This window comes from Leiobunum rupestre, chromosome 2, assembly GCF_980474605.1.
Source record: "Leiobunum rupestre chromosome 2, qqLeiRupe1.1.hap1, whole genome shotgun sequence".
Classification (NCBI taxonomy): domain Eukaryota; kingdom Metazoa; phylum Arthropoda; class Arachnida; order Opiliones; family Sclerosomatidae; genus Leiobunum; species Leiobunum rupestre.
The window spans coordinates 52,338,247-52,361,646 of record NC_143385.1 but is presented as its reverse complement, the minus strand read 5'-3'; the positions used below and the strand labels follow the sequence as shown (position 1 = coordinate 52,361,646).

The following is a 23,400-nucleotide window of genomic DNA, read 5'->3' as shown; positions in this document are numbered from 1 at the left end:
ATAGTACATTTTAATCAAAATAATCTTCAATATCTACATCAGGGTTAAGCAAATCCTCACCATAAGATGATAAATCTAACTGATTTAAAATTAAATTCTCAAATGTTTCTTCCAAATCGGTTTCTCCGATAAGAATGGCTCCTACCATTCGGCCATTTTGCATCACAGCCTTTATGTATTCATGACCTCTAGTCATTCGCAATAAAAGCTCACAATCTTGGCCTAAGCCTTGGCAATTGTAAAGACCTAACAAAATTACCTAAAAAAACAATGTTTAAAACTAATAACAAAACTATTAAAAAAACTTTTTAGTACCTTATAGCCAAAAAACTTCGTCATGTGGGTAAAGAGATCAAAACACACATCTGGGATATTATCTTCATTATTTAAATTAGTGTAAATACAGTTCGCAGCGTAGTAACCCATTTGTCGAGCTTGTGTCCAAAGTCGCATCTGTTATTTTTAAGTTTTCATTATGATTTTAGGTTCTTTTAATTATTGAGTCTTTTAGTTTATCACCTGTATCCAAGTTTTGCTTTTTTCCCACACTGCCGTGCAACTATCACCCGCAGCGTATACATCAGTAAGGCTAGTTCTCATTTGGTTATCAACCTCAATACCACCATCTTCTTTCGAAATATTTAGCTACAACAAATTTCAAATTAATTAATTAATAATTTGTTTCACTTAATAAACGTCATAGTTCAGTTTACTTTATCAGGTGTTGATATTAGATTGGTACTAGGCACAACACCCGTGGCACTAACAACGAAATTGCATCCGTAAACTTTGTCATTGGTTAGTTGAACGTAAACTGGCCATTGCTCTGTTTTAAGATATTAGTAGAAATTATAAGTACTTGCTCTGCAATTTTCTCTAGATACAGCTAACCCAGTTCGCAACCCTTTTAAATCGCGTTAAAGTAGGCATGTGCGAGCCTTAATTTTTGGGTTTCGAGCCGAGCTTTGAGTATGAAAAATTTCACTTTTCGAGTATCGAGCCGAGCTGTAAAATGTTATCAAGCTTTCGAGCTTTTAGGTTTAGCTTAAAGAGTGGTTTCTAGTACTCAATGATAGATTTATCAAAAAAGGCTCTGAATAATTGGGTTTATTAGGCCTAAGTAAAACATTTTTCGAAAAATAAACCCACCAATAAACAGCTAGGGACTTGTAACTTATGGTTTTGGTTTCGTTTTCTACATTTAAAATCAGTAACCAATCAGAAACAACTAGGACTTGTACCTCACCCAATAAAAGATCTTTAGGCGGGACCAAAGGGAATGTTTTAGTAGCTTTTCCCGCCATTTTTGAAAACTCACGAGTAGTGCCTTGGTAAGTATAACAGGGACCCTATTCTGTAAGCACTTCTCGATCTCGAATCGCTCTCACGAGATGTCTAAAAACGCTATTCTATAAAATATTTGTCGAAAAATGCTACTCGAATTCGATGGACTTCTCGAAGTTTTTTTTTTTTGACAGCCACACATCGGTGTCGACCCAAGGCCTTAGACACCAGCACACAATAACTGATTAATCAGGGCGAGATATATGTGTAACGGCCACGCCAACGGGGGGATACGTGGGGACAGGGGTGGGGACACCCGTGGCGGAAGTATTCCGACCACCCGTGGGGGGATTGGTGGTCGTCCTCACACGGCCATCCACAAACTCTGCCTCCCAGACGCCTGGGATTACAGGAGTGAGCCACTACTCCCGGCAGACTTCTCGAAGTCGATCTCGTCGTGTCCGAAGCTTACGAGATCGCTTTCGACAGAGGTTTCAACCAATCATCGAGCTAGTAATTCATTTTAACTACCTCCCCCCCTTCTCCCGTGTTGCCAAAAAGCTACCACTACCCAAACCGTCTTTCTTAGGGAAAAAAGCAATGGCGCTTGCTATAGTTCGGCGGCTTGTATTGTTAAATATAGCCTTAGAAATCGATAATAGGCGTAATTTTCAAAGATAAAGAGTTATAAGAGACCAAACATCGAGAGTGAGATCGAGATAAATTAGAGAATAGCCTCCCAGGTTCGAGTACTCGAAAGTTAAGCCTAGCCCTCGATTTGAGGCTCGAATAATTTTCGAGCTTTTTATCTAAGACTTTTCGAGCTTCGAGCCGAGTACGATCGAGTACTCGAACGAAATCGAGTGCTCACACGTGTAATGCCTACTTTAAAGGGTTCCATCAGCCTCGTAAGGGGGAAAACCTGCGCCCCCCAGCCAGTCCGGATTATGATTACCGCCACTAGAGGGCGCACGTCGCGCTAAATGGAATGTACGATGACCGCGTAGTATTCTTTCCTCCTCGAGTTCGCCAGTCTGTTTTAAAAAATTTGGTTTGAACAATGTCAAGCAATGAATTTAATGGTAATAATAAATTACGTGATAAAAGACAATCAATTAAAAAGAGATCGGTCAAAAGTTGAACCAGAACAACTTTCCATATTAATTCTAATTAAATTCCAATAAAAGCAAACTAGGCAAAAGTTAAAAAAAAACTCCTTCCGTTGCGACCGATATCGAAATCCGAATTTCCGCGAAATGACCCACGTGTTTTGTAAATTTTCGTATTACCAAAAATTTGTCTCCCTCCGCGTTAAAAAGAATAGTGCTTTTTCACCGCATCACTGTCTCAAATATTTTACCGTATTGTAATGAGGTGGCAGTATGACGTTATCCAGTTATTTACATGGCAAACACTTCGGGCCCTCTAATCTTTAATTCTAATTTCTCATTTAAAATTTTTGTTCTTGTTTTTAGGTGTTCAAATGTAGTTACTCCACAATTGTTCTCTCCTTGCTTTTTATTTTATTTTGCATTTTGTACCTGTTCAAATCATTCTGTACCGATGCTCAAATATAAGCCTAATTATGGCTATTTGAGCAGCTCTCTTGCAATATATAAATATAGTCAGTAGAGGCGACTCGGTCCGACTATTTTTTAGGCCCGAAAAGAAATAAAATAAATTTTGACCAATCCAACCCCGACCCGAAAAAAACCAAAATAAATTTTACCCGGCCCGACCCGACTGAAATAAAAGAACCAGTAAATGCTTACAATGTTGTTAATGACTATGCCACCGCTAAATTCGACAAACCAACGAAACTTCCTGCCCGACCCGGTCCCGATTTCTTTCAACAAAAAAAGGGCGACCCGACCCGCAAAAAATTAAATAATTTTGGGCCCGGCGCGAAACGGGTTCGGGTCGGGCTTAAAAAGCCCGACTAAATCGGGTACCCGACTCGTCTCTCTAAAAGTCAGAGGCTAAAATAATAATTTTTTAGAACAGTTACTGCCCAAATACAAACTGACCCCCAAAACAATTTCAATGAGTGTGGAATTCAGAATTTGTAGCAGACAAATATTTTAACAACATTATGAGAGAAAAAAAGGGCTGTAAATAAGTAACTTAGTTCAGCAAAATCGGTTGCGTTTGTCGATATGTGCTAGAAAGACCTATCGACCGCGACATCTCTCAAGAGACTCAGGTAATCAGCTATTTTAAAAAATATATATACTTTTTTGCGATAATTTCACGATAAATAGCACTGCACAAATCCGATTTTAGAACTGCAAATCCAAGTTTTAAAAACTGCTAACTATTTTAGGCCCTGAATAAAGTAAACCCATCCTTGCCGGGAGTAGTGGCGTGCTCCTGTAATCAGAAGCGTCTGGGAGGCTGAGTTTGTGGATAGCCATGTGAGGACGACCACCAATCCCCCCATGGGTGGTTGGAATACTTCCGCCACGTGTGTCCCCACCCCTGTCCCCACGTATGCCCCGGTGGCGTGGCCGTTACACATATCTCGCTCTGATTAATCAGATCTTCGCCCTTATTTCTTCCTTCTTTGAATAATAATAAAAAAAACCCATCCTTCAATAATAACTTCTGCCGCTTAGCAATCATTTATAGCAAAAGTAGCATAAGACCCATGCTACTTTTGTTTATAGCCATTTCCTAATAATCTATTTAAGGGCAAACAGTATGATCTGAAGAATTCAACCCAAATTTCAAGTGCTTTCTCCTTGTGATAGCAGATACAATAAATCAAATTATGGAGACTATCGCAGGAAATCACCGAAATTCACACTCCAGTTAAAACTTGCCATTTTCGGTTTCAGTATTAGTTCTAGTTACTGTTATTTGGTTCCTAATGATATCATCATGAGATAAAATTTGTTTGACTTCGCATTTATACTCGATATGCACATTTTTATCTTTATTCTGCAACGGAAAGAACATTTAATTACTGGTAAACTATAAATTTTAATTTATTACTTTAGCTTTTAGTTCACAATTTGTTGACCAATCAGGTCCTAATGCGACCCCTAGATTCTGATCTGATGAGGCTAAAATTGGTTTAATATATAAATGTTCAATTTAAATATGAATGATATTTAATTTCATTATACCACTTGAATCTCCTGATACAGAATATTTCACCCTATGTGAATATTTCGCCTCTACCGGTTTTTCCTTATGCTGGCATAGATTAGGTAGGAAAAACTCTGCGGCTCCTGCATCAAAAAAAGTAGCTCCGATAGAGTCGTGTCTTATAGCCCAAATAACTTCACAATTTTCTATTTCATATCTAATATAGTTGAAAAAAATTTATTTATATTTACACTATTTTAAAATTAAATCTTACGTTAGCTCTGTAGCAATTCCCCCGTTACCAACGACCAAAATTCTTTTAGCATTAGTTAGTTTAGCTTGAAACTCTGACACAGTTTGCGTGTCACGTATTCCAATTACATATGGATTTCCTTCAGCTAATAACTAATTATTTTTTTAGTGTAAAATTCAATTTATAGTTAAAAACCATATTACTTTAGGTGTTCCTCCAGTACATATACACAGTTTTTTATAATTTACAACTTCTCCATTACTTAAAAACAATTCCTGTAATTACAATTAACTTCAAATACAGATTTCATTTTATTATATTTACACTTACATGAGTCTTAGTATCAAATTTTATGGCTTTAGCATAAATAACTTTCACATTAGAGTAGTTTGATTCAAGGTACGAAGCAGATTTCTCCTCTACGTCAAAATCTTCTAACACTTTTGAAATCTTAGGATTTTAAATATGGTGATTGTAAGATCAATTTTGCATAACATTTTCTTTATAATTGTCACCTTTTTAACATTAATACAAGCTTTAACTAGTGGTGATGCGGACACTATTGTAACATTTTCATTCGGTAGAAGTTCTGCCAACTAAAATGGTTATACGTTACGTAACCTTTATATTATTAAGGGTAATAATTGTACCTGTTCTGTGCAGGTGACTCCTGCAATGCCTCCTCCTATCACAGTAAACATTCTTAAACCTTGGTCTGTCAAATTTTAAAGCAAAAGCTTTACATTAAACTATCAGAAACGTTGGCAGGTGAAACGTGCAATTTTAAATAAAATTAGAATAAACTGGTATTAAAAAGGTTTTCTGAACTGAATATTAAAGGTAGTGTTAGAAAATATACAGAGATTATTTCTGGTGCAATTTCAAAAATTGTTAACTTATTATAAGCAGACGATTTCATATTTCCTAGCAGAACACACTTTTCAGTAAACGCGTAGAGGAAGCGAATAAACGTAGCTTTATTGTATACAGACTTAACCTGTTTATTTATTGTTCTGAATTTGTGGCTCCATCTAATGATAGTAAGTTAAAACTATTCCCGGAGCTATACCACTACCGACTTTGTACATTCAGCCTCACCCGGTGTGTTGCTCGATATTGGCCGTAAACTGCTTTAGGGGCAGACTAAAAGTATTCGCATAGTGCGTAACACTGTAGCCGTAATTTGAATTTTTGTCGGGTCACTTTTAAATATTCGGTTTTTATTTGTTAATTACGTCAAGATTACTTACTTATAAACGATAAGAAGGAAACAGATAAGATTATATAAAGATATAAAGTATAAATTTTTGTATATATAGCGTAATTTAATATAGGTAATATTTTCTGATGATGTCAATGAAAAATTTTGATTTAAGTTAAGTTATATTATACTTTTTAATTCTAGTTCTACAGTAATGTCCAATCATCTAGCAGTCAAAAAAATGTGGCAAACCAAAAGAAGGGGAGAAACTAATACTGATAAATTTATTGAAAAAATTAACGAGAAGTATAATTTAACCATGCACAGCTATGATCAACTCTACAATTGGTCTATAAAATGCTATCCTGAATTCTGGTCTGAAGTTTTGCAGTTCTGCAAAATTAATTTGAGTGAAACTTATACGGAGGTATAATATTCAAGCTATTAACTTAATAATTGTAATTATTGCATATTTTTAAATTTATTTAAAAGGTTGTTGATGTTACAAAGCGCATAGACGAAATTCCAAAGTGGTTCTTAGGATCAAAATTAAATTATGCTGAAAATCTACTCCGGAGGAAAGATAATGGTACTGCTTTATATATAGCCGGTAAGTTAATTACTTTTTTTTAATTTTTACTATTATCTGTGTTGAATGTTTAATTTACCAGGTGAAGCAGTTTCGAAAGTGTACAAAGTGTCTTTTGCTCAATTAAATGAACGTGTGTCTAGATATGCAGCTGCCATGCGCAAAATGGGTGTCAAATGTGGAGATTGTGTTGTTGGTAAATTACAAAACATTTTTTAAATTACCATTTATTAATGTTTTTAATTATGTCTTGGGTTAGGTTATTTAACTAATGGTGAAGTAGCTATAGAAGCATATTTGGCAACTTCATCGATTGGAGCTTTATGGAGTTCTACTTCACCTGATTTTGGTGTTACCGTAAGATTTTTGTATAATTTTCAAATGACGTGTAAGTGAAAAACGGCAAATAGCGGTTCGTTATCGAATATCGGTAAAATGCGGTTAATTATAAAACATTGGTAAACCCCGTTCGTGGTCGAATAATGGTTAACACCGGTTTGTTATCGCTCATCGATATATTCCGGTTCCTTAACGAATATCAGTAAACGCCGAGATTTTCGGTAAACGCCTGCTCATTTTCGAATTTCTTTAAATGCCGCTTCGTTGTCGAATATCAGTAAATGCCGGTTCGTTATCGATTTTCGGTAAACGTCGTTTTATTTTCGAATTTCTTTTATCGCCGGTTGGTTGTCGAATATCAGTAAAGCTAGTTTATTTTTGAATTTCTTAAAACCCCGGTTCGTTATCGCTTATCGATAAATTCCGATTCATTACCGAATATCAGTAAACGCCGTTTCGTTATCGATTTTCGATAAACGCCGGTTCGTTATCGCTTATCGATACGTTCTGGTTCATTATCGAATACAGTAAACGCCGGCTCGTTATCGATTTTCGGTAAACGCCGGTTTATTGTCGAATTTCTTTAAACTTTGTTTAATTGCAAAATTTCATTAAACACCGGTTCGTTATCGATTTTCGGTAAATACCGGATCAGTAAATGATCTGTTATTGAAAATCGTTCAAAACAGATAAGTAAATTTACTTAATAATTAGGTTTATTATAATTTTTGAAGATTTTTTTCTAGGCTGTTCTTGACCGTTTTCGCCAAATCAAACCGAAATTGATATTTTCTATTGATGCTGTTGTATATAATGGAAAGCAGCACAGCCATTTGGAGAAATTGAAGCGAGTCGTTTTGGGTTTATCGGAACTTGAACAAGTGGTGATCTCGTCAGATTTAAACAACAATATTTCAAATAAAATATCAGATATTCCTAATAGGTAAAGCTTTCACCAAAATTACTATTTAAGTCAATTAAAAAATGGTTTCTTTAGTTGCTCTCTAGAAGATTTTTTGGATAGTGGTTTAAATCAAGATGGCTCTGTCCCAACTTTAGAATTTACGCAAGTTTCGTTTGATCATCCATTGGCAATCCTTTATTCCTCTGGAACAACAGGTGTACCTAAAGGAATGGTGCATTCTGTTGGGGTACATATTATTTAAAATAAATTTTTAACTTCAAATTAATCTAATTATTGATGAATCTTCAATAGGGTACTTTAATTCAGCATTTAAAAGAACATTGTATTCACGGTGATATAAAAAGCGATGATGTGATGTTTTATTATACAACGGTAATTTTTAGTTTTAATTTAAAAATTATTGGTGAAATTTAAAACAGATGGTGCTTTTAATTTCAGTCACCATATTAAAAACTAACTAGCAGTGGCTAATTTTTATCATCTTAGCTTTGGTTGTTTTAACGGCCATCTGTCTCTAATTTTAATAGTTTTGTGTTTATATCGCAGATTGGTTGGATGATGTGGAATTGGCTGATATCCTGCCTCTCTATTGGTTGTGCCATAGTCCTCTACGAGGGTTCGCCTTTTCATCCAAATAAATCAACTATTTATGATCTAGTAGATGAAATAGGCATTACGATACTAGGGACCAGTGCAAAAGGACTTGCAGTTTGCGAGAAAATGGGATTAAAACCAAGTATTTAATTTCTAATTTTGTAAAAATAAACCGGAAAATGCATGTCCAAAAAAGAGATAAACCTTCCAAACATTCCTGTCCTAATTACCTTCCAAATCTTTACCATATACGAATTCTCATTATCTCTTGAAGAAAATTAGAAATTTTTTATTTTTTGATCTAGGCTTTTAAGTTAAAAAAAATCAATTCCTTTTTAATACCGATGAACACATGGTGTTGTAATATATCTTTTAGTTGTCTAATATCCTGTTTATAGCTACCAATTGATGGCGCCACTATTTAAAATTGCAGTCATTAATGGCGGGTGTTTTAAATTAGTGATGGGCAAAACCGATATGATATCGCTATCGGTTACCGATATCGCGATCTTGGAGATTAATCGGTTCGCGTCTAAAATACCGATTTTACTCGATACCGATATTTTCCGATTTTTCCCCATATTTTAAAACCGGTATTCTCTTAAACAAAGCACATAGCACCACTAATTTTGACCTTTGGCTTTGTTAATTTAGTGGAAAATATCGTTATTGGTAAAAATCGGTTAGATATCTGTAATAACCTGTTAGATATTGATATCTGTAATAATCTGTTAGATATCGATATCTGTAATAATCGGTTAGATATTGATATCTGTAATAATCGGTTAGATATCGATATCTGTAATAATCGGTTAGATATTGATATCTGTAATAATCGGTTAGATATTGATATCTGTAATAATCGGTTAGATATTGATATCTGTAATAATCGTTTAGATATTGATATCTGTAATAATCGGTTAGATATTGATATCGGTAATAATCGGTTAGATATTGATATCGGTAATAATCGGTTAGATATTGATATCGGTAATAATCGGTTAGATATTGATATCGGTAATAATCGGTTAGATATTGATATCGGTAATAATCGGTTAGATATTGATATCGGTAATAATCGGTTAGATATTGATATCGGTAATAATCGGTTAGATATTGATATCGGTAATAATCGGTTAGATATTGATATCGGTAATAATCGGTTAGATATTGATATCGGTAATAGTCCTTTAGGTATCGGTATTGGTAAATTCTCAAAATTGGTATCAATATCGGCCAACACTATTTTTAATCTATTTAACCATGTTCATTTGAAATAGATCCTAAGCTCCATAGGTTGCAGGGAAAATATATCTTTATGTTTATGCTAAAATTTATGATAAATTACTTACTTGTATTACGGAAATTCATGACTATATTACTTTAATTTAGGAGAAACGCACAAATTAACAACATTACACACAATACTCTCTACTGGTTCTCCATTAAAACCACAGTCTTTTGATTATGTTTATCAACATATCAAAGAAGATCTGTTGTTGGGTTCCGTAACAGGGGGTTCTGACATCATTTCCTTATTCGCTGGACACAATATGGCACTACCAGTTTATCGTGGTGAAATTCAGTGTCGTTGTCTCGGAATGGCTGTTGAATGTTTCGATGAAAGTGGTGAATATTATCGACCAGTGAGGTTTGGGGTTTTTGATTAACATATTTAAATTACCATTATTTTAGGAAATCCTGTGTTCAATCAGAAAGGGGAATTGGTATGCTCAAAACCATTTCCGAGTATGCCAACTCATTTTTGGAATGATGATAATGGTGCTAAATATAAAACAGCGTATTTCAGCAACTTTCCTGGTAGTTTTGACTATAAATACACTTTTATTTGATATGTTTCTTAAAAACGGGCTTTCGTTTTTAGGTGTTTGGAGTCATGGTGATTTTTGTATGATCAATTCTAAAACCAAAGGAATAATTATGCTCGGACGAAGGTAAAAAACGAATGCGACGTCCTCTCATTTCGCGCCCACTAAAAAACGAATGCGACGCTCTTCTCTTATCGGGTCCACCAAAAAACGAAAGCGACGCTTCTCTCTTTTCGCCCCCACTAAAATACGAAAGCGACGCTTCTCTCTTTTCGCCCCCACTAAAAAACGAAAGCGACGCTTCTCTCTTTTCACGCCCACTAAAAAACGAAAGCGACGCTTCTCTCTTTTTTTCGCGCGCACTAAAAAAAGGAAAGCGATACTTCTCTCTTTTCGCCCCCACTAAAAAACGAAAGCGACGCTTCTCTCTTTTCGCCCCCACTAAAAAACGAAAGCGACGCTTCTCTCTTTTCGCCCCCACTAAAAAACGAAAGCGACGCTTCTCTCTTTTCGCCCCCACTAAAAAACGAAAGCGACGCTCCTCTTTATTCGCGCCCACTAAAATACGAAAGCGACGCTTCTCTCTTTTCGCCCCCACTAAAAAACGAAAGCGACGCTTCTCTCTTTTCGCCCCCACTAAAAAACGAAAGCGACGCTTCTCTCTTTTCACGCCCACTAAAAAACGAAAGCGACGCTTCTCTCTTTTTTTCGCGCGCACTAAAAACGAAAGCGACGCTTCTCTCTTTTCGCCCCCACTAAAAAACGAAAGCGACGCTTCTCTCTTTTCGCCCCCACTAAAAAACGAAAGCGACGCTTCTCTCTTTTTTTCGCGCCCACTAAAATACGAAAGCGACGCTTCTCTCTTTTCGCCCCCACTAAAAAACGAAAGCGACGCTTCTCTCTTTTCACGCCCACTAAAAAACGAAAGCGACGCTTCTCTCTTTTTTTCGCGCGCACTAAAAAACGAAAGCGACGCTTCTCTCTTTTCGCCCCCACTAAAAAACGAAAGCGACGCTTCTCTCTTTTCGCCCCCACTAAAAAACGAAAGCGACGCTTCTCTCTTTTTTTCGCGCCCACTAAAATACGAAAGCGACGCTTCTCTCTTTTCGCCCCCACTAAAAAACGAAAGCGACGCTTCTCTCTTTTCACGCCCACTAAAAAACGAAAGCGACGCTTCTCTCTTTTTTTCGCGCGCACTAAAAACGAAAGCGACGCTTCTCTCTTTTCGCCCCCACTAAAAAACGAAAGCGACGCTTCTCTCTTTTCGCCCCCACTAAAAAACGAAAGCGACGCTTCTCTCTTTTTTTCGCGCCCACTAAAATACGAAAGCGACGCTTCTCTCTTTTCGCCCCCACTAAAAAACGAAAGCGACGCTTCTCTCTTTTCACGCCCACTAAAAAACGAAAGCGACGCTTCTCTCTTTTTTTCGCGCGCACTAAAAAACGAAAGCGACGCTTCTCTCTTTTCGCCCCCACTAAAAAACGAAAGCGACGCTTCTCTCTTTTCGCCCCCACTAAAAAACGAAAGCGACGCTTCTCTCTTTTTTTCGCGCCCACTAAAATACGAAAGCGACGCTTCTCTCTTTTCGCCCCCACTAAAAAACGAAAGCGACGCTTCTCTCTTTTCGCCCCCACTAAAAAACGAAAGCGACGCTTCTCTCTTTTCGCCCCCACTAAAAAACGAAAGCGACGCTTCTCTCTTTTCACGCCCACTAAAAAACGAAAGCGACGCTTCTCTCTTTTTTTCGCGCGCACTAAAAACGAAAGCGACGCTTCTCTCTTTTCGCCCCCACTAAAAAACGAAAGCGACGCTTCTCTCTTTTCGCCCCCACTAAAAAACGAAAGCGACGCTTCTCTCTTTTTTTCGCGCCCACTAAAATACGAAAGCGACGCTTCTCTCTTTTCGCCCCCACTAAAAAACGAAAGCGACGCTTCTCTCTTTTCACGCCCACTAAAAAACGAAAGCGACGCTTCTCTCTTTTTTTCGCGCGCACTAAAAAACGAAAGCGACGCTTCTCTCTTTTCGCCCCCACTAAAAAACGAAAGCGACGCTTCTCTCTTTTCGCCCCCACTAAAAAACGAAAGCGACGCTTCTCTCTTTTTTTCGCGCCCACTAAAATACGAAAGCGACGCTTCTCTCTTTTCGCCCCCACTAAAAAACGAAAGCGACGCTTCTCTCTTTTCGCCCCCACTAAAAAACGAAAGCGACGCTTCTCTCTTTTCACGCCCACTAAAAAACGAAAGCGACGCTTCTCTCTTTTTTTCGCGCGCACTAAAAAACGAAAGCGACGCTTCTCTCTTTTCGCCCCCACTAAAAAACGAAAGCGACGCTTCTCTCTTTTCGCCCCCACTAAAAAACGAAAGCGACGCTTCTCTCTTTTCGCCCCCACTAAAAAACGAAAGCGACGCTTCTCTCTTTTTTTCGCGCCCACTAAAATACGAAAGCGACGCTTCTCTCTTTTCGCCCCCACTAAAAAACGAAAGCGACGCTTCTCTCTTTTCACGCCCACTAAAAAACGAAAGCGACGCTTCTCTCTTTTTTTCGCGCGCACTAAAAAACGAAAGCGACGCTTCTCTCTTTTCGCCCCCACTAAAAAACGAAAGCGACGCTTCTCTCTTTTCGCCCCCACTAAAAAACGAAAGCGACGCTTCTCTCTTTTTTTCGCGCCCACTAAAATACGAAAGCGACGCTTCTCTCTTTTCGCCCCCACTAAAAAACGAAAGCGACGCTTCTCTCTTTTCACGCCCACTAAAAAACGAAAGCGACGCTTCTCTCTTTTTTTCGCGCGCACTAAAAAACGAAAGCGACGCTTCTCTCTTTTCGCCCCCACTAAAAAACGAAAGCGACGCTTCTCTCTTTTCGCCCCCACTAAAAAACGAAAGCGACGCTTCTCTCTTTTCGCCCCCACTAAAAAACGAAAGCGACGCTTCTCTCTTTTTTTCGCGCCCACTAAATTACGAAAGCGACGCTTCTCTCTTTTCGCCCCCACTAAAAAACGAAAGCGACGCTTCTCTCTTTTCACGCCCACTAAAAAACGAAAGCGACGCTTCTCTCTTTTTTTCGCGCGCACTAAAAAACGAAAGCGACGCTTCTCTCTTTTCGCCCCCACTAAAAAACGAAAGCGACGCTTCTCTCTTTTCGCCCCCACTAAAAAACGAAAGCGACGCTTCTCTCTTTTCGCCCCCACTAAAAAACGAAAGCGACGCTTCTCTCTTTTTTTCGCGCCCACTAAAATACGAAAGCGACGCTTCTCTCTTTTCGCCCCCACTAAAAAACGAAAGCGACGCTTCTCTCTTTTCACGCCCACTAAAAAACGAAAGCGACGCTTCTCTCTTTTTTTCGCGCGCACTAAAAAACGAAAGCGACGCTTCTCTCTTTTCGCCCCCACTAAAAAACGAAAGCGACGCTTCTCTCTTTTCGCCCCCACTAAAAAACGAAAGCGACGCTTCTCTCTTTTTTTCGCCCCCACTAAAAAACGAAAGCGACGCTCCTCTTTATTCGCGCCCACTAAAATACGAAAGCGACGCTTCTCTCTTTTCGCCCCCACTAAAAAACGAAAGCGACGCTTCTCTCTTTTCACGCCCACTAAAAAACGAAAGCGACGCTTCTCTCTTTTTTTCGCGCGCACTAAAAAAAGGAAAGCGACGCTCCTCTCTTTTCGCGCCCACTTAAAAACGAAAGCGACGCTTCTCTCTTTTTTTCGCGCGCACTAAAAAACGAAAGCGACGCTTCTCTCTTTTCGCCCCCACTAAAAAACGAAAGCGACGCTTCTCTCTTTTCGCCCCCACTAAAAAACGAAAGCGACGCTTCTCTCTTTTCGCCCCCACTAAAAAACGAAAGCGACGCTTCTCTCTTTTTTTCGCCCCCACTAAAAAACGAAAGCGACGCTTCTCTCTTTTCGCCCCCACTAAAAAACGAAAGCGACGCTTCTCTCTTTTCGCCCCCACTAAAAAACGAAAGCGACGCTTCTCTCTTTTTTTCGCCCCCACTAAAAAACGAAAGCGACGCTCCTCTTTATTCGCGCCCACTAAAATACGAAAGCGACGCTTCTCTCTTTTCGCCCCCACTAAAAAACGAAAGCGACGCTTCTCTCTTTTCACGCCCACTAAAAAACGAAAGCGACGCTTCTCTCTTTTTTTCGCCCCCACTAAAAAACGAAAGCGACGCTTCTCTCTTTTCGCCCCCACTAAAAAACGAAAGCGACGCTTCTCTCTTTTCGCCCCCACTAAAAAACGAAAGCGACGCTTCTCTCTTTTTTTCGCCCCCACTAAAAAACGAAAGCGACGCTCCTCTTTATTCGCGCCCACTAAAATACGAAAGCGACGCTTCTCTCTTTTCGCCCCCACTAAAAAACGAAAGCGACGCTTCTCTCTTTTCACGCCCACTAAAAAACGAAAGCGACGCTTCTCTCTTTTTTTCGCGCGCACTAAAAAAAGGAAAGCGACGCTCCTCTCTTTTCGCGCCCACTTAAAAACGAAAGCGACGCTTCTCTCTTTTTTTCGCGCGCACTAAAAAACGAAAGCGACGCTTCTCTCTTTTTTTCGCGCGCACTAAAAAAAGGAAAGCGACGCTCCTCTCTTTTCGCGCCCACTTAAAAACGAAAGCGACGCTTCTCTCTTTTCGCCCCCACTAAAAAACGAAAGCGACGCTTCTCTCTTTTCGCCCCCACTAAAAAACGAAAGCGACGCTTCTCTCTTTTTTTCGCCCCCACTAAAAAACGAAAGCGACGCTTCTCTCTTTTCGCCCCCACTAAAAAACGAAAGCGACGCTTCTCTCTTTTCGCCCCCACTAAAAAACGAAAGCGACGCTTCTCTCTTTTCGCCCCCACTAAAAAACGAAAGCGACGCTTCTCTCTTTTCGCCCCCACTAAAAAACGAAAGCGACGCTTCTCTCTTTTCGCCCCCACTAAAAAACGAAAGCGACGCTTCTCTCTTTTCGCCCCCACTAAAAAACGAAAGCGACGCTTCTCTCTTTTCGCCCCCACTAAAAAACGAAAGCGACGCTTCTCTCTTTTCGCCCCCACTAAAAAACGAAAGCGACGCTTCTCTCTTTTCGCCCCCACTAAAAAACGAAAGCGACGCTTCTCTCTTTTTTTCGCCCCCACTAAAAAACGAAAGCGACGCTTCTCTCTTTTCGCCCCCACTAAAAAACGAAAGCGACGCTTCTCTCTTTTCGCCCCCACTAAAAAACGAAAGCGACGCTTCTCTCTTTTTTTCGCCCCCACTAAAAAACGAAAGCGACGCTCCTCTTTATTCGCGCCCACTAAAATACGAAAGCGACGCTTCTCTCTTTTCGCCCCCACTAAAAAACGAAAGCGACGCTTCTCTCTTTTCACGCCCACTAAAAAACGAAAGCGACGCTTCTCTCTTTTTTTCGCCCCCACTAAAAAACGAAAGCGACGCTTCTCTCTTTTCGCCCCCACTAAAAAACGAAAGCGACGCTTCTCTCTTTTCGCCCCCACTAAAAAACGAAAGCGACGCTTCTCTCTTTTTTTCGCCCCCACTAAAAAACGAAAGCGACGCTCCTCTTTATTCGCGCCCACTAAAATACGAAAGCGACGCTTCTCTCTTTTCGCCCCCACTAAAAAACGAAAGCGACGCTTCTCTCTTTTCACGCCCACTAAAAAACGAAAGCGACGCTTCTCTCTTTTTTTCGCGCGCACTAAAAAAAGGAAAGCGACGCTCCTCTCTTTTCGCGCCCACTAAAAAACGAAAGCGACGCTTCTCTCTTTTCACGCCCACTAAAAAACGAAAGCGACGCTTCTCTCTTTTTTTCGCGCGCACTAAAAAACGAAAGCGACGCTTCTCTCTTTTCGCCCCCACTAAAAAACGAAAGCGACGCTTCTCTCTTTTCGCCCCCACTAAAAAACGAAAGCGACGCTTCTCTCTTTTCGCCCCCACTAAAAAACGAAAGCGACGCTTCTCTCTTTTTTTCGCGCCCACTAAAATACGAAAGCGACGCTTCTCTCTTTTCGCCCCCACTAAAAAACGAAAGCGACGCTTCTCTCTTTTCACGCCCACTAAAAAACGAAAGCGACGCTTCTCTCTTTTTTTCGCGCGCACTAAAAAACGAAAGCGACGCTTCTCTCTTTTCGCCCCCACTAAAAAACGAAAGCGACGCTTCTCTCTTTTCGCCCCCACTAAAAAACGAAAGCGACGCTTCTCTCTTTTCGCCCCCACTAAAAAACGAAAGCGACGCTTCTCTCTTTTCGCCCCCACTAAAAAACGAAAGCGACGCTTCTCTCTTTTTTTCGCCCCCACTAAAAAACGAAAGCGACGCTCCTCTTTATTCGCGCCCACTAAAATACGAAAGCGACGCTTCTCTCTTTTCGCCCCCACTAAAAAACGAAAGCGACGCTTCTCTCTTTTCACGCCCACTAAAAAACGAAAGCGACGCTTCTCTCTTTTTTTCGCGCGCACTAAAAAAAGGAAAGCGACGCTCCTCTCTTTTCGCGCCCACTAAAAAGCAAAAGCGACGCTCCTCTCTTTTCGCGCCCACTTAAAAACGAAAGCGACGCTTCTCTCTTTTCACGCCCACTAAAAAACGAATGCGACGCTCCTCTCTTTAACAAAGCGAAATTAACAATTAATAACAATTGACCAATGCAATATTAATTTTTTTACATCCAATAAGTAATTGGACAATTATTCTATTGCATGCTTAGGTTTAAATTTATTTCGCAGTGACAGCACGTTGAATCCAAATGGTGTCAGATTTGGCAGCTCAGAAATCTATAACGTAGGTATGAATCATTTTGTTAAGCCTTGTCTATTCAACTTTCGGGGGTTGGATTACGACGCTATACTAGTAATTCAGACTTTCTGTCTCCCCCCCCCCCCGAATGAAAGCGGGCATTTGTTTTTCTTTTTTTAACAGCCCCCTCTATTGCCGATAAATAGAAGTTCGTTAAAAATAAAACAATTGCAGGGTCGATTAATTATGAAAATAATTTATATTTATTTATAACTTACAATTATATATTCGGTAAACAACTTCTTTAAAGAAAGTGAGAAAGTATCGGCTCTATCATTGCCACCTGCTTGATGTTAAGGCCTTTGTTATTAGGGATGGCAATGAGTCTATCCCATTCTTTGAAAAAACGACTTTACTGGAGAGCGTGGTGCCATCTATTAATGGCAAATTAAGCTAAAATTCAAACATAAACGTCGTCAGATAACCATTTATAATTATTATAATTAGACGTCTTATAATATACTTAATGGGATTCAACATAAATTATATATCCCATATAAAATATATTGTAAAAAATTACTATAATAGAAGTTATTGTCAAATTTACAAACGAGCTAATCAACGCGAGGGGTACTTTATGTCCCGCCTTTTGGGCCAAAATGTAGCTTAAGCATCTTGTTTTGATTTCGATGCTAGCGACCTCTGTTTAAAAAGAGTTCCTTCACGTCTAGGCAACGCTTATTTAAAATTAAGGCAACCTCTACTCAATGTAAATAATCTAAATGTTGCTCATTTGCAATAATGCAAGTGTGACCAAAAGGTCTGACTTATGTGTGCCATTCGAATGGTTTCGTAATCCAACCTGCTAAGTGCTAAAGTAGAATAACCCTGTAAAAGCTTTATGAACTTGTTCGTTTTAGTTGAAACCTTTCCTGAAGTAGTGGATAGTGTTTGCGTATCTCAGCATTTCAATGAAGATGAAGAGAGGGTAGTGTTGTTTGTGAAAGTGCAAACTGGATTCAGTTTCGAAGAGCTGACTGATCGAATTAGAGCCGCCATACGAAATCAGCTCAGCGCCCGGCACGTTCCAGCCTTTATCCTTCGAGTGTCGGACATTCCCGTAAGTGCTGTCTGGTTTATCACTTAATTTTAATCACCTTATAATATGCTGACCTTTTGGGCTTAAAGCAACAGTCGGCTCTATCATTGCCACCTGCATTATGATAAGAGCCTTGTTATTAGAGATGGCTATGAATCTATCCGATTCTTCGAAAAAACGACTTTACTGGAGAGCGTGGTGCCATCTATTAATGGCAAAGGAAACTAAAATTCAAAATAGCGAAACGAGTCGATAACATCGTTAGAGAACCATTTATAATTATTATAATTAGACGACTTATAATATAATTAATGGGATTTAACATAAATCATAAATCCAATACAAGGTGTTAACTAAAAAACGATATAGGACCAATAACTCAAAATTGGTTTTAGTTAGGAATTTGAAATTTCAGGACACTTAGAACGTAGAGGGGGTGACTTGACAACGGAAATTTCCATGACCTTGTCTTCAAGGTCATTTAAAATTTTCTCTAGAACCATTAGAGGTACAAAGTTGGTTTCAATTAGAAAATTGTTCCTCTTCACATTTGAGGTGTAAATAACTTTGATCCTTCCTTATTTGACCAATAGTAACATGAAGGTCGTGATGAAAATAGTGTACCAGACACCAGGTTGAAGGGCTAATCACTCGAATAATACTCATGATAGGATAGAGTATCAAAATTTGCTAGACATACTCATCTGGAATGGTGTCTTTAGAATTTGTAAACTATAGCCAAGATAGCAATGCTGGAATCTATTGACGCTAATTGAAAATGCTATTACTCTACGTCGACCGAAATCCGAAAACCAAAATTTGACGTTCGACGTCGTGTTCAAATGTAGTTATTTTCGCGTAAATGAAAACCAAGCTTAATATACCAAAAAAAAGTGTATAAAGAAAAAAAGAAACGGCGGCGCGCCGTTCTTTGTATCGGCGGCGGCGGCGCGATCGGCGCGTTCAAAATTAACGGCGGCGGCGGCGTTTAGCGGCGGCGCAAGCCTCTATGTGTACCTACCCAAGCTTGAAATAAAAGTCGCGTGCACACAAACTGTAATTTACAGCTGGTCACCTCTATTGGCCCTCAAGGGGTCGGAGTGTGCAATAACTGGTGGCTGTACCGGGGAGTCGGGGTCCGGCTCTTGTAACCCGTAAGGGCGGTGGCGCACTGGGAGATGTTAGCTCCGTCCAAAGGGTCCTATCTCCGACCTCCGACTTCGGTCAGGTGTGGGCTGGATACTGGGCTTCGGCCCAGGCTAATGGAGAGGGGCCGGGCAAACTGGCCGCCTCGGCGGATTGAGTGGCCTGCTGTGGGGCTGCGGGCCTCCGTATGAGGGCACGGCGAACCCATCTCCCGGCCTTTTGGGCTCTCACCGGGATCTCCGGTGCCAGCTGTGCCGGGTTATGCGGGCTGCTGTGTGCCCGCCGTTCCCCTTTAGGAGCTCTCTCCAAAGGGCTTGGCTCCCTGCCTTTGTAGGTGGGGTGTCGGCCGGAGTTGCTTGAGCATCCGTTCTCTATCCCACTGCTGTGTGCGAAGTGGCGGGCTGGTCGTCCCATTGTTGCACCTTCTGCTGGGTTGAGCGGCTTGCGTCGAGGGTGCGACCATCAGTAGTGGGGTTCTGCTACCCATGCTGGTTTTGTCACCTGTCCGGGCTTGTGGACGCTGGCGTAGGGCATTCTGATGATAGGCCTCCGGTGGTGTGGTTCTTTTCTTACCGGTACACCGGGCTATAAATTCTGACAACATGGTCACCTCTATTTGAAGAAGTTATTAAAGCATTAGAACTTCACTTTTCTTCGGAATTGTCTTATAAGGTAGTTTTATTTTACTTAAATATCCAACTAGTTCATCGCGTAAGCTTTCGTTTCCTTCCATTATTTAAATAATTAATTTAGTTTACAAACGCTGGTCTCTTCACTTCACAATCTCGCATATCGTAAGCCTAGGTTTGAAGACATTAGGCGCTTTTTTTTCGCCTGTCCGAGTACAAAAAGTGTAAACTTTTTACCCTTAAACGTTTCATTCGCCTGTTCTCGGGGTAAGATTTACCCTGTCCCGAATTTTGTTCGCTTGTTCCAGAGCTCAAATGTTACACTTTTTACTCCTCCTCGAAAGGAGGTGTAGAGGGAGTAAGCTAGCTTATATAGAAAATTCGTCTGCTTAAATTTCGTTTCACGAAAGCATGACGGGCTTTGAACATCTTCACATATGGCAAGCTTTTAATAACGAAAATCCAATTGTTAATTGCCATTTAATGACTTTAAAAGTTGCTTGATGACTTAGGCCTAAGGTGGTGTCTTGGGTATTAGCCTAGCTAATTATAATTACTTTTAAATAAATAAGAAAAATGAGTCATATATTTATGACCTCACCACCGGTCGCTATCTTAAAAACAAAACAAATAAATAACCTTTAACCTTTAACTACTCCCTTCTTACTCCAACTCGTTTTTTTCGTCAAGATAGAATAGGCGATATTATAAAGTAAAATGGCCTTCTTATTTTGATGGGAAAGACTACCTTCCACTATGCTTCCATTAGCTTCCCCACCAAAGAGCCTATGAATTCATCCATAGGCTTTAACTGTACTATTTCGTCGTCCCATTTTAACAAGTTCAGCAAGCATATCCGACTAGCGCCTATTGGAGTAAAATGACGTCATAGGGCTACACTTTTTTACCTGCTCAAAAAACAGAGAACAGGCGAAAAAAAATTCACCTTATAAGTAGACGACGTTCGATAGGTTGACCTTTGGCTCGACAGAAAACACTTTTTAATTATTTCCCTCACTAGATGGCAGACTACTCTACCCGTCATACACTCGGATTTATTCCTCGGCTGCGGGTGGGTGTAAATTTCTGAACCCTTTCCCTTCAACCCTCCAGCTAAGGGAAAGAGTCTCTTAAAAAAACGCGGTCGCTGATAATTTCGGTTCATGTATTTCTGGTAATATTCTACGTTAGCTATCGATTTCAAATAATGGTTAGACCACGGACTGTAAATTCTCTAGAACTGCTTTGAAGATTATTGAGCTTAAGCATATCGTCATAGGCTTGTAGCGTCTTAGGCATACGTCGTAGCTAATAGTTGTGTCCCTAAAATATTAAAAAAAAATATAAAATAATTTAAAAAATATGTAACTCTTAGCTGATTATTTTTTTCAAGTTCTTTAAAAAACGATATTTTTATCTCTCATGGATGGCGCCTATTGACTATCTGTATCACCTAACCCCCCCTCTCCCTACCGCAGCCGCAACAAAGCTAAGGTGGTAGGCCCTCAAGGGGTCGGAGTGTGCAATAACTGGTGGCTTTACCGGGGAGTCGGGGTCCGGCTCTTGTAACCCGTAAGGGCGGTGGCGCACTGGGAGATGTTAGCTCCGTCCAAAGGGTCCTATCTCCAACCTCCGACTTCGGTCAGGTGTGGGCTGGATACTGGGCTTCGGCCCAGGCTAATGGAGAGGGGCCGGGCAAACTGGCCGCCTCGGCGGATTGGGTTGCCTGCTGTGGGGCTGCGGGCCTCCGTATGAGGGCGCGGCTGACCCATCTCCCGGCCTTTTGGGTCACACCGGGATCTCCGGTGCCAGCTGTGCCGGGTTATGCGGGCTGCTGCGTGCCTGCCGTTCCCCTTTAGGCGCTCTCTCCAAAGGGCTTGGCTCCCTGCCTTTGTAGGTGGGGTGTCGGCCGGAGTTGCTAGAGCATCCGTTCTCTATCCCACTGCTGTGTGCGAAGTGGCGGGCTGGTCGTCCCATTGTTGCACCTTCTGCTGGGTTGAGCGGCTTGCGTCGAGGGTGCGACCATCAGTAGTGGGGTTCTGCTACCCATGCTGGTTTTGTCACCTGTCCGGGCTTGTGGACGCTGGCGTAGGGCATTCTGATGATAGGCCTCCGGTGGTGTGGTTCTTTTCTTACCGGTACACCGGGCTATAAATTCTGACAACATGGTCTAAGGTGGTACAAAGGGCGCTATGCGCGTTCCAAACTTAAAGGTTATAGGCTTATGGTTAGACGCATTAGCGCCTGCTGCCGTCGGAAGGGGAAAAATCGGAAATTGTCTTCCCCCTTTCCGTAAAACGATCAGCGTAAAGGCTCGTCCAATGAAATTTGTAGTTTTGTACACAACACCGCACCGCATTAGCGTGTTTAAAAGCTAGCTGCGTTCTCCTTGTGTTTGTAGGTGCTAGAGCCTGCTAAAACTGCACCATACCTTTGGCGTTTGTTGCTCCTAGATATCACCAACTTTAATTAGCTCAAAATTGGCCATATCGTACATTTGGGCTGTGTCGTAAAGTCGAGAGGAATCATTTCTTCTCGTCCGGAACTGTTTCCTTGTAAATGAAATTGGGCATATCTCGAAGCGCCACTCGGTCGAGCACCCCAGATAAATCCAAAACATTTTCGATGGTATCTTTCATGTTGGTCTCCATCATGGTTCTGTGGTTAGCGCTTTCGCCTCGCAGCAAGAGGAGCCGGGTTCGATCCCAACTTGTGGCACTGGTTGAAAACTTGGAACTACTCCTTCCGCGTGTAGTTTGCAAGTTCTCTCCCCACCGATTAAAGGGGTTTAGGCCAAGCGCCCACTGCTCTTCGTAACGTCTACGTACTACCTTCCACAAGCCTTTGCTTCGTAACGGAGACAATGCCTTGTGGAAGGCAGGACGAATACGAAACGGAGAGCCAGTGGGCGCCTAGCCTTACCCCTTCCATAAAAACTTGCAGAGGTTAACGGTAATAGTGAGTGTAGGGAGCTGTTGGCATGAAGGGCTTGCCACCCTCCTCCTACGCATTGTAACTCGACCACCTGTTTAAAGGCATTATAAGTCGCTAGATGACTTGGGCCTAAAGTGGTGGCCTGGGTATTTGCCTATCTGATTATTATTATTATACCGGAGATGCAGTGTACAAGAAATTATCAATATTTTAGGTGATTCCAGTCAAAGTAAATCGATATGCAATAATTACCTTATTATTTTTACTATTTAGAATCATATATTTTCCTATAATTAACTTTTTGGGTTTCCTATATTTTCCCTTAATTCCCCTATTGAGTTTCCTATAATTCACCTATTGAGTTTCCTATAATTCACCTATTGAGTTTCCTATAATTCACCTATTGAGTTTCCTATATTTTCCTATAATTAATCTTTTGAGTTTCTTATATTTTCCTATAATTCACCTTTTGAGTTTCCTATATTTTCCTATAATTCACCTTTTGAGTTTCCTATAATTAATCTTTTGAGTTTCTTATATTTTCCTATAATTCACCTTTTGGGTTTCCTATATTTTCCCTTAATTCCCCTATTGAGTTTCCTATAATTCCCCTATTGAGTTTCCTATAATTCACCTATTGAGTTTCCTATATTTTCCTATAATTAATCTTTTGAGTTTCTTATATTTTCCTATAATTAACCTTTTGAGTTTCCTATATTTTCCTATAATTCACCTTTTGAGTTTCCTATATTTTCCTATAATTCACCTTTTGAGTTTCCTATATTTTCCTATAAT

General features: G+C 40.4%; 2 protein-coding genes across 2 annotated transcripts in view; one reads left to right on the top strand and one right to left on the bottom strand.

Annotated features, from left to right (window-relative positions):
• On the bottom strand, positions 1–5,594 carry Pyroxd1 (pyridine nucleotide-disulfide oxidoreductase domain 1). The gene is made up of 13 exons (XM_090164936.1): positions 5,524–5,594; positions 5,278–5,342; positions 5,143–5,223; positions 4,958–5,077; positions 4,831–4,902; positions 4,649–4,779; positions 4,413–4,591; positions 4,279–4,349; positions 4,107–4,224; positions 714–826; positions 520–645; positions 316–453; positions 1–259 (listed from the first exon to the last, which is right to left on the bottom strand). The coding sequence occupies exons 2-13, from the start codon at positions 5,326–5,328 to the stop codon at positions 11–13; spliced, it is 1,449 nt and encodes a 482-aa protein (XP_090021062.1). The 5' UTR covers positions 5,329–5,342; positions 5,524–5,594; the 3' UTR covers positions 1–10.
• Positions 5,595–5,802: 208 nt separating this feature from the next.
• The window catches only part of LOC149958347 (acetoacetyl-CoA synthetase-like), a 34,514-nt gene continuing 16,916 nt past the window's right edge, over positions 5,803–23,400 (top strand). The window contains exons 1-14 of the mRNA XM_090165791.1: positions 5,803–5,961; positions 6,033–6,255; positions 6,321–6,438; positions 6,500–6,613; positions 6,677–6,774; positions 7,503–7,699; positions 7,754–7,907; positions 7,973–8,053; positions 8,228–8,417; positions 9,668–9,904; positions 9,971–10,096; positions 10,161–10,230; positions 16,788–16,846; positions 17,718–17,917. Coding sequence (XP_090021917.1) covers positions 6,043–6,255; positions 6,321–6,438; positions 6,500–6,613; positions 6,677–6,774; positions 7,503–7,699; positions 7,754–7,907; positions 7,973–8,053; positions 8,228–8,417; positions 9,668–9,904; positions 9,971–10,096; positions 10,161–10,230; positions 16,788–16,846; positions 17,718–17,917 — 1,857 coding nt within the window. The 5' untranslated portion in view covers positions 5,803–5,961; positions 6,033–6,042. The remainder of the gene's footprint in view (positions 5,962–6,032; positions 6,256–6,320; positions 6,439–6,499; positions 6,614–6,676; positions 6,775–7,502; positions 7,700–7,753; positions 7,908–7,972; positions 8,054–8,227; positions 8,418–9,667; positions 9,905–9,970; positions 10,097–10,160; positions 10,231–16,787; positions 16,847–17,717; positions 17,918–23,400) is intronic.